The 10432-nt window shown below is 46.8% G+C and overlaps 1 protein-coding gene across 1 annotated transcript; it reads right to left on the bottom strand.

The window, feature by feature from the left end:
* Positions 1-7220: 7220 nt before the first annotated feature.
* On the bottom strand, positions 7221-9781 carry LOC144124037 (uncharacterized). Its single transcript, XM_077656714.1, has 3 exons — positions 9770-9781; positions 8889-9035; positions 7221-7805 (listed from the first exon to the last, which is right to left on the bottom strand). Exons 1-3 carry the CDS (start codon positions 9779-9781, stop codon positions 7221-7223), a joined length of 744 nt encoding a protein of 247 aa, XP_077512840.1.
* Between the last annotated feature and the right edge of the window lie 651 nt (positions 9782-10432).

The following is a 10432-nucleotide window of genomic DNA, read 5'->3' as shown; positions in this document are numbered from 1 at the left end:
TGTCAAGATGTGCCAGATACAGGTCACTAAGTACAGGGGCTAGACAAGACCCAATGCATATTCCCTGTTTCTGAATGTGAGCAGCGCCTTGCCAGTTTATGAAAGTGGAGCGGAGATAAAAGTGTAGCAATTCTAAAAAAACCACTGACGGATAAACCGGATTCATTCTGAAATGACACAGCGCCGAAATGATGGATCGAATCTTCGACAATTGTAAGCAGGTTATGATGGGGCAAGGAGTAATAAAGATCTTTCACATCAATTGAGAAACCAAGAAGGCTCTTGTCAGAAAGCGATTTCACAGCACTTAACACTTCCTCTGAACTACGTACTAGAAATGGGTCATCTATCGTCAACATGTTTAGTTTTTCTTTTAGAAACACAGCGATTGACTTTTGCCAAGTGTCCTGTTCGGAAACGATTACCCTTAAGGGAACGCCAGCCTTATGCGTTTTTGCGCTGAAAAACACTTCTAGGAAGAGGCGCTTACTACTTTCAATGCTGTTGGCTAGTCTTTCGAGATTAAGCTTGAGACAAAGTTTTTTTGCTTGAACCTTAAGTTTGGGAAGTGAAACACTTCTTCCACATTTAAACACTTCTGTTATGGCATGATTGGCTTTTTCATTGAATACACCGTGGGGAAAGACAGCAAACCCGCCCTCTTTGTCGGAGGGGATGACGCAAAGCGACTGTTCGGCTAGGTAGGACGCGACACGATCCACACGAACTTTTGAAGGACGAGGCTTACAGTACTGTAGGACGTCTACGCCATCGGAGGTGCACCGGCCAGAGTCCTCTTTGTCGGCTAGGCGAGACACACGTCGCACCATGGAAAGTAGCTCATGCGGAGTCTTCGAAGTCTCCCTTGCAAACTTGGGTCCAAGGGACAACAACCGGTTGACGTCCTCAGGAAGGGTGACTCCTTCGGAGACGTATACGCTGTTGCATTTTCTCGACCCCTTAGGTGGGCAGAGGGATCGAAGGGATCGGAGTTGAAGTTGCCACAGGGCTTCAGTTGTTTGGTCCGCTAGAAGCAGATACGCTCGCAGCTGACGTTTAGCGGCGTTAGGTTCCAGTGCCTGTTGGAGTTGCACGGCTAAGTGCTCCCTCAGAAGACGTACATAACGATGACATTCAGATTTTACAATCTTGCAAATTCTGCGGGAGTGCCCAGTGGAGGGGTTGAGACCATTGAAGAGAAGTCTGACGTCGTCGGGTAGAATCCCGGAGCGGAGGCAAAAAGCTGCAGCACGTGCTTTGCACACAGTGGCAGCAATAACGGACACGGTCGCACATGGGCCTTGGGAAACACGTAGAAAGACGCCCGAAGAACTAGAAACGTAATTCACAAGGGTAGAAACTTGGGCGAGTCGGTAACGGTGATCCATGGAAAGTGAGAGTAGCGCAAAACGGGAAAAAGGGACAGAGAAAGACAGACACAACACAGGCGCTAACTTCCGACTGAAAGAAACCAGGGCGGCCAAGACGAACGTAATCCGTGAGGGGAAACAGGCGCATGCGCCCAGAAAGATAATGAAAAACAGGTGAATGAGGATCTACGGATGTGCACGATTCAGCGTTTCTTTAAGAAGGCCAGCTCTCTTTTGGACAGGGAGATAGACGGCTTGCTTACACATTTATCGTCCAAGGCAGCGATACGAGCTGCTTCAATAATCTCTCGCGTTAACTGATCCCGGTGTCTGGCAACGATCTAGCACTTGTCCAGAAATGGCACACAACCACACTCCTTGCAGTGTAAAGCCAGATTACTGCCAGTAAAAGTTCTCAAGTTATTTTTGTGTTCGCGAAGTCTCTCGTTCAAGCACCGACCTGACTGACCAACATACCGCTTACCGCAAGAGAGAGGGATGTCATAAACAATGCCTTCAGTACATTTCACGAATTTCTTTCTGTGGTTAATGGTGCACTGCAGCTTTTGGGGACGTTTATCAGCGGGCAAAGTTTTTTTGGAAAGCGCACTTAGTTTTTCAGGGGCAGAAAAAACGACACGAACATTAGCTTTTGTCCCAATTTTCTTGAGATTGTGGGACAGGCAATGAATGTAAGGAATAACGGCAATTTTGTCTTTTTTTCTTTCTGAAGGCACGGACGGCAGTTGACCTTCCTGGCGCTTCTTCTTTAGTATGCCTTCGGCGACAGAAACACAAATATCAGCTGGGTAGCCTGCTTGATGGAACCTTGCGAGTTGAGCGTGAAAGCTCTCGCTGATTAGGTGGGGGCATGACTTTTCCAGAGCATTCTTCAAGCATAAATTAATAATGCCCCTTTTAACGAGTTTAGAATGGGCAGATGTATAGGGGAGTAGAGGTTTGTTTGCCCGAGGTGCATAGCTCCAACACAGGTGGTTGTCCAGGAATTTAAAACGGATATCAAGAAAGCGAATCTCGTTGTCGGTTGGCATTTCGTTAGTCAATAGCAGCGGTGAAAAACACTCTTGTACCTTAGCTAAAATACCGGATGCAACTTGCTCTAAGCACGATGGCGTACACTCAACAAGGAAAAAGAAATCGTCAACAAAACGAAAGATCTTGACGACATGAGGGCTGGTAAGCCTCTCTTGGAGGCTCCTGTCAAGATGTGCCAGATACAGGTCACTAAGTACAGGGGCTAGACAAGACCCAATGCATATTCCCTGTTTCTGAATGTGAGCAGCGCCTTGCCAGTTTATGAAAGTGGAGCGGAGATAAAAGTGTAGCAATTCTAAAAAACCACTGACGGATAAACCGGATTCATTCTGAAATGACACAGCGCCGAAATGATGGATCGAATCTTCGACAATTGTAAGCAGGTTATGATGGGGCAAGGAGTAATAAAGATCTTTCACATCAATTGAGAAACCAAGAAGGCTCTTGTCAGAAAGCGATTTCACAGCACTTAACACTTCCTCTGAACTACGTACTAGAAATGGGTCATCTATCGTCAACATGTTTAGTTTTTCTTTTAGAAACACAGCGATTGACTTTTGCCAAGTGTCCTGTTCGGAAACGATTACCCTTAAGGGAACGCCAGCCTTATGCGTTTTTGCGCTGAGAAACACTTCTAGGAAGAGGCGCTTACTACTTTCAATGCTGTTGGCTAGTCTTTCGAGATTAAGCTTGAGACAAAGTTTTTTTGCTTGAACCTTAAGTTTGGGAAGTGAAACACTTCTTCCACATTTAAACACTTCTGTTATGGCATGATTGGCTTTTTCATTGAATACACCGTGGGGAAAGACAGCAAACCCGCCCTCTTTGTCGGAGGGGATGACGCAAAGCGACTGTTCGGCTAGGTAGGACGCGACACGATCCACACGAACTTTTGAAGGACGAGGCTTACAGTACTGTAGGACGTCTACGCCATCGGAGGTGCACCGGCCAGAGTCCTCTTTGTCGGCTAGGCGAGACACACGTCGCACCATGGAAAGTAGCTCATGCGGAGTCTTCGAAGTCTCCCTTGCAAACTTGGGTCCAAGGGACAACAACCGGTTGACGTCCTCAGGAAGGGTGACTCCTTCGGAGACGTATACGCTGTTGCATTTTCTCGACCCCTTAGGTGGGCAGAGGGATCGAAGGGATCGGAGTTGAAGTTGCCACAGGGCTTCAGTTGTTTGGTCCGCTAGAAGCAGATACGCTCGCAGCTAACGTTTAGCGGCGTTAGGTTCCAGTGCCTGTTGGAGTTGCACGGCTAAGTGCTCCCTCAGATGACGTACATAACGATGACATTCAGATTTTACAATCTTGCAAATTCTGCGGGAGTGCCCAGTGGAGGGGTTGAGACCATTGAAGAGAAGTCTGACGTCGTCGGGTAGAATCCCGGAGCGGAGGCAAAAAGCTGCAGCACGTGCTTTGCACACAGTGGCAGCAATAACGGACACGGTCGCACATGGGCCTTGGGAAACACGTAGAAAGACGCCCGAAGAACTAGAAACGTAATTCACAAGGGTAGAAACTTGGGCGAGTCGGTAACGGTGATCCATGGAAAGTGAGAGTAGCGCAAAACGGGACAAAGGGACAGAGAAAGACAGACACAACACAGGCGCTAACTTCCGACTGAAAGAAACCAGGGCGGCCAAGACGAACGTAATCCGTGAGGGGAAACAGGCGCATGCGCCCAGAAAGATAATGAAAAACAGGTGAATGAGGATCTACGGATGTGCACGATTCAGCGTTTCTTTAAGAAGGCCAGCTCTCTTTTGGACAGGGAGATAGACGGCTTGCTTACACATTTATCGTCCAAGGCAGCGATACGAGCTGCTTCAATAATCTCTCGCGTTAACTGATCCCGGTGTCTGGCAACGATCGAGCACTTGTCCAGAAATGGCACACAACCACACTCCTTGCAGTGTAAAGCCAGATTACTGCCAGTAAAAGTTCTCAAGTTATTTTTGTGTTCGCGAAGTCTCTCGTTCAAGCACCGACCTGACTGACCAACATACCGCTTACCGCAAGAGAGAGGGATGTCATAAACAATGCCTTCAGTACATTTCACGAATTTCTTTCTGTGGTTAATGGTGCACTGCAGCTTTTGGGGACGTTTATCAGCGGGCAAAGTTTTTTTGGAAAGCGCACTTAGTTTTTCAGGGGCAGAAAAAACGACACGAACATTAGCTTTTGTCCCAATTTTCTTGAGATTGTGGGACAGGCAATGAATCTAAGGAATAACGGCAATTTTGTCTTTTTTTCTTTCTGAAGGCACGGACGGCAGTTGACCTTCCTGGCGCTTCTTCTTTAGTATGCCTTCGGCGACAGAAACACAAATATCAGCTGGGTAGCCTGCTTGATGGAACCTTGCGAGTTGAGCGTGAAAGCTCTCGCTGATTAGGTGGGGGCATGACTTTTCCAGAGCATTCTTCAAGCATAAATTAATAATGCCCCGGTGGGCGCAGTAGAGGTTTGTTTGCCCGAGGTGCATAGCTCCAACACAGGTGGTTGTCCAGGAATTTAAAACGGATATCAAGAAAGCGAATCTCGTTGTCGGTTGGCATTTCGTTAGTCAATAGCAGCGGTGAAACAAACCTCTACTCCCCTATACATCTGCCCATTCTAAACTCGTTAAAAGGGGCATTATTAATTTATGCTTGAAGAATGCTCTGGAAAAGTCATGCCCCCACCTAATCAGCGAGAGCTTTCACGCTCAACTCGCAAGGTTCCATCAAGCAGGCTACCCAGCTGATATTTGTGTTTCTGTCGCCGAAGGCATACTAAAGAAGAAGCGCCAGGAAGGTCAACTGCCGTCCGTGCCTTCAGAAAGAAAAAAAGACAAAATTGCCGTTATTCCTTAGATTCATTGCCTGTCCCACAATCTCAAGAAAATTGGGACAAAAGCTAATGTTCGTGTCGTTTTTTCTGCCCCTGAAAAACTAAGTGCGCTTTCCAAAAAAACTTTGCCCGCTGATAAACGTCCCCAAAAGCTGCAGTGCACCATTAACCACAGAAAGAAATTCGTGAAATGTACTGAAGGCATTGTTTATGACATCCCTCTCTCTTGCGGTAAGCGGTATGTTGGTCAGTCAGGTCGGTGCTTGAACGAGAGACTTCGCGAACACAAAAATAACTTGAGAACTTTTACTGGCAGTAATCTGGCTTTACACTGCAAGGAGTGTGGTTGTGTGCCATTTCTGGACAAGTGCTCGATCGTTGCCAGACACCGGGATCAGTTAACGCGAGAGATTATTGAAGCAGCTCGTATCGCTGCCTTGGACGATAAATGTGTAAGCAAGCCGTCTATCTCCCTGTCCAAAAGAGAGCTGGCCTTCTTAAAGAAACGCTGAATCGTGCACATCCGTAGATCCTCATTCACCTGTTTTTCATTATCTTTCTGGGCGCATGCGCCTGTTTCCCCTCACGGATTACGTTCGTCTTGGCCGCCCTGGTTTCTTTCAGTCGGAAGTTAGCGCCTGTGTTGTGTCTGTCTTTCTCTGTCCCTTTGTCCCGTTTTGCGCTACTCTCACTTTCCATGGATCACCGTTACCGACTCGCCCAAGTTTCTACCCTTGTGAATCACTAACCGTTACTGTGCACAGCAGCAAACCATAAACGAACGCTGATTACAGATATTTCCAATTATTGTTCTGAGAAAAAGTTGATTCTCTCGCACATTCTGAACATGTTGACGTTTATCGAGCAGGAAGAGGTGCATTTGTCGTTGAGAAAAAAGAAATTTTAACATACTCCTGCCGCTTGATTAAACTTCGTTATGTCCATTACCAAAAATGACAGATTGCTGCCGTATCGAAGTGAAGGGCAACCAACCTTCAAAAAAACAAATTTATTTGACTGTTCATACCATATGACACCTCTCCGGAGTGCAATATGTTGATTAACTTCTTAATATGCTTTGTTTTTTCTACTACCGAGCTTTTGGAAAACTAACAAGATGAACCGGTGCTGGGAATTAGGTTTTCGAAGAAATCTCATTACTGCCGTGTTATTGTTCATTCTGAGGGAAGTGTATGAACAGGCCGATATAAAACAGGAGTGGCACTCCCTCTTGGTGATGGGCTCAGCCTTGCCTCCCGTATGGTGCGCTCTTGGTCTGTCGTTTTGACAATAATTCGACATAGTGTCTTCAGAGATCAGTGTAATGACCGTAGTTGTACCGAATTTTTGGAACTGGCGTGTTAAATGATGCCAGAAAAAGTGGAAACGCAGAGTCCTTTTCTTGGCTGCGTAGTCCTGTTGTTCGCAGTTGCTTCTTGCTGGGCTTTATTACAGAGAATGTCTTGTTTTGTAATAGTTATCCAGCTATCACTGTACCAGGCCATTCATAGAAACTTTACTGAGCAAAAGAGAGTACTAAAACCAGGCATTACGGGCCAAAGAGAATTCACTATCGCCTCAAGTGTGCTTTTACAAACACTGACAAATATAATCATTCAGTGCTTGTCATGCAGATATAAGCAACTGAATATAATACAGTGACCACGCAGGCTTTGGAATTCACTTGGGTAACACATACAGCATTGTAAAAATATTGATTTATTGGAAAATGCTTTTGCGAATACATGGCGGGCGAATACTTTACACCAATTTCATACACGCTGGTCAAATGAGAGAAGAGGTGAAAACAGGCCTTTTGCACTATCAAAGCGTACTGGGCAATTGGGCAATGCAGTACTGTAGTACACAAAAAACAAAAATGAAATGAAAGGTGTAAATTCTTTAGCGCCACTCATTCGCTTCTATAGGTACGGTACATTTAAAATTCTACGGCAGCATTTACTATCGACGGCGGTACCCGTATTGACCGGCAGCCCATACAGCGGCAGCCCCGTAGCCACCCGGTGCGTAGCGGCCAGCAGCATAGCCAGCGGCACCTTGGCCGTATGGAGTATATCCCCCGTAGGCATATCCACCCAGGGCTGGACCACCGGAAGCGGAGCCGTAGGAACCGTATCCACCGTATCCATAGGCGCCAGGGTTGCCACTGTTTGGGGCGTTTCCGTAACTACCGTATCCGTTGTAAGCGCTGCTGTAGTTCGGCGCTGCACCCCTAGCACCGTAGGCAAATGGAGCTACTCCAGCCGTTGCACCTGCGGCTCCCCCAGGGGTCGGTGGGACAACCGGTGCGGCGTTGAAGACCACGTCGGCGCTGGCACCCGGTGCAGTTCCTGGCTCGTTGGTGTCCACCGTGGCTCGGAATCCGTTTGCGTCTGCAACGTAGTTCACCCGTCGATAAAGGCCGTATGCGTCACGGTAGCCGTACGAGCCGGTCTTGGCGTTGTTGGCATCACCCTGCTCGCGGTGGAATAGGCGGGTGCCGTACTCGTCCACATTGTCATAGCCGAAACTGTACGGCTGAGGTGGCTGCGTGGAAAGAGTGCAGATTGGACGGCTCTTTCTGTGATTGTAAAATTGCGCTCCCCCTCATAGCCGAATTTTACTCGGGGATAAAATTTTACAACGATCGGAAAGCGCTGTGCGTAGCACCGAGTTTACTTTTGGTTGCCTGAGCAAAGCAAACTATGAAACTCCCCAACCCTGCAGGCTTGCAAAACTGTAGATTGCTTTGATTGTTGGTGAGAAAGAAAAAACACGCAGAAAATAGAAGCTAGAGATGCCGAGCAACTTATAACGACTAACCTGCGTCCAGCGGTTGCGTCAAACTGCTCGACCTTCGGTGTTTAGTTGTAGCAGCTCTTCGCCGATGTTACCTGACATAAATTCACTGAGAGTACCAATTTGTAGGTATTTTTATGCTTTCGAAAGTACTAACATTTACTAAAGGAGGTATAAAAGAGCTTTGGAAAGTTTGGTTTTGGTTTTATCGGGGTTTAACGTCCCAAAGCGACTCAGGCTATGAGGGACATCGTAGTGAAAGGCTCCGGAAATTTCGACCACCTGGGGTTCTTTAACGTGCGCTCACATCGCACAGTACACGGGCCTCTAGAACTTCGTCGCCATAGAAATTCGACCGCCGCGACCGGGATCGAACCCGCGTCTTTCGGGCCAGCATCCGAGTGCCGTAACCACTCAGCCACCGCGGCGGCTGCTCTGAAAAGTATTGAATCAGGTTAGCTGCGAATTTCACTTTGGTGCACTGTCGGGATGGTTAGAAAAATCTTCTGGATATTTATTGCAAATACGATTGTCAGAACGTAGGTTGAGAACTACGGTGTCCGCTAAGATATGAGATTTAATGCTGATTTAGAGGTAGACAGCTGTGCACAGTTACCTTATATTGTTCGGTGATAACTCGCGCCGTTGCAGAAGCTCTTCAGTGTGGCCTATGCTAAAAAACCACAATGGAGCACAAGTATTTGTGAACTGTATATTCAGAGGAACAAATAACTTTTCGAGCTAATTTGATTTGCAGAAATTTTCTTTTTTACTATGGCTACTAAGAGAATTCGAGCACTAATGGAATCCCACGGTGTGTTTATCACGTACCGAGGCGTATGCATCGTATCCCCTGTAAGGGGCACCAGGCGCTGACGTGGTGTATCCACCGTATCCAGGGTTCTGGTACGGAGTTGGGACTTGGTGGTGAAGTAGGGCGTGCGTGCCGGCAACAAGCCAGAAGAGCAGGATTTTAGTCTGTGAGAAGAAATACGTTGTTGAGATGTGGGTGTATTTTCGTGTTACAAGAGCACAAAAAGTCTTCCAATAATATTAGTTCCTTTTAGTGTACACAAAGACGACACTGCAAAGGACGAAGAAGACAGAACATGGCGCTGTATTCGCTAAAAATAATAACTCTGGCGAATAAATGTCAACGGAGAGAGAAAGCCGCTGCTGATTCTGCAATGGTATTTATGCGAAAAACGACAGCTCTCTGAGGAGGATCTTTATGGAATAGATAATAAAAGTAAAGATACTGGGGGATTCGTTCTGGATTCGTAGAATCCAATATCTCCATTCGCCACAACTATGGCGGCGTGGTTGGGGTCCGGAATTTTATCATACCTTAGGCCCTAGTACTTACTGTGGAGGATCTCTTAATCCCTTGATGTGGTCGGCTAATAAAAGACGTGTAAATGAGCGCGTCCCCCACCCCCTCCCTCCTTCCATCACTACACACACACTCACACGTAGAGGGATTATAGACTTGTTTTGGCAGCGTTGAGCGAATGCAAAGACATATCCTGTTATTTTGATTGTGTGCGTTAGTTTTAACATTTCTTGCTTTTAGGCTTAGAGATTCGAAAGTTATATTGTGCATCTACCTCGTGCTACCTGGAAGCTATAGCAGATCTCCCCTGTGTGCAATTGTCTATATCGGGGATATCAGCAGCATTTTTTTGCGAGTATATAAAAGTTAAACGGCTTACCTGTTCGAACATTTTGAATTTCTTAATAACTAATACGCTTGGTGCACTTTACACACAGAAAGCAGCTGTATTATCCAGACGGCGAGGCTGTGCGCAGCGTTGTTTGGTGGTTCCCGGTCCTTTGCAGCTCTGTTTTATATCATGAGGACTACACCCACGTGCTCTGCTCGCGCAATGACGCGCAGAGAAAAGAGTGGATTTCTTTTTGTTTCTTCACGTTTTCTTCGCCTTGACATTTGCGGGCTATGTGGCGTAGCATCCCCGTGAAGAGGACGGTTTTTGCGACATGCGACAACCTGGTTGCTCGCATGTGTAGCTAACGACCGTGAAATGAGTTCGCGCTTTTCAAAACGGGGAGGACGCTACGTTCAAGCACGGCGTCTGCCGCGCTTACACAGAAGTACTTCTTTGTTTTTTTTTCTCCTCGGAGCACACTGTGGGGTTGACGACGGGCGCTGTAGCTTCTTGTGCTTTGGTTTAAATGTTTTTTCAAGGTGGCGTAGGACATAGTTGTCGTTTCGTTCCATGTGCGGCAGGTATTTGAGGGTCGGGTGGACTGTGCAGTCAGGAAGAGTAGGTTTTCTGAGCCACTACTTGCTTTGTTTTGTACTTGCATCGCTTAATTATTTAACGCTTTCTACTGCAATAACGAATCTATTAACA

Source organism: Amblyomma americanum, chromosome 3, assembly GCF_052857255.1.
Source record: "Amblyomma americanum isolate KBUSLIRL-KWMA chromosome 3, ASM5285725v1, whole genome shotgun sequence".
NCBI lineage: Eukaryota > Metazoa > Arthropoda > Arachnida > Ixodida > Ixodidae > Amblyomma > Amblyomma americanum.
This window is presented reverse-complemented; position numbering and strand designations above follow the sequence as displayed.

What these genes read in the sequence shown, in the direction of transcription:
- LOC144124037 (XM_077656714.1), bottom strand. An exon ending in GATACGATGCATACGCCTCG is followed by an intron (nt 7,806 to 8,888) that starts GTACGTGATAAA and finishes CTTTCCACGCAG; the next exon opens with CCACCTCAGCCGTACAGTTT.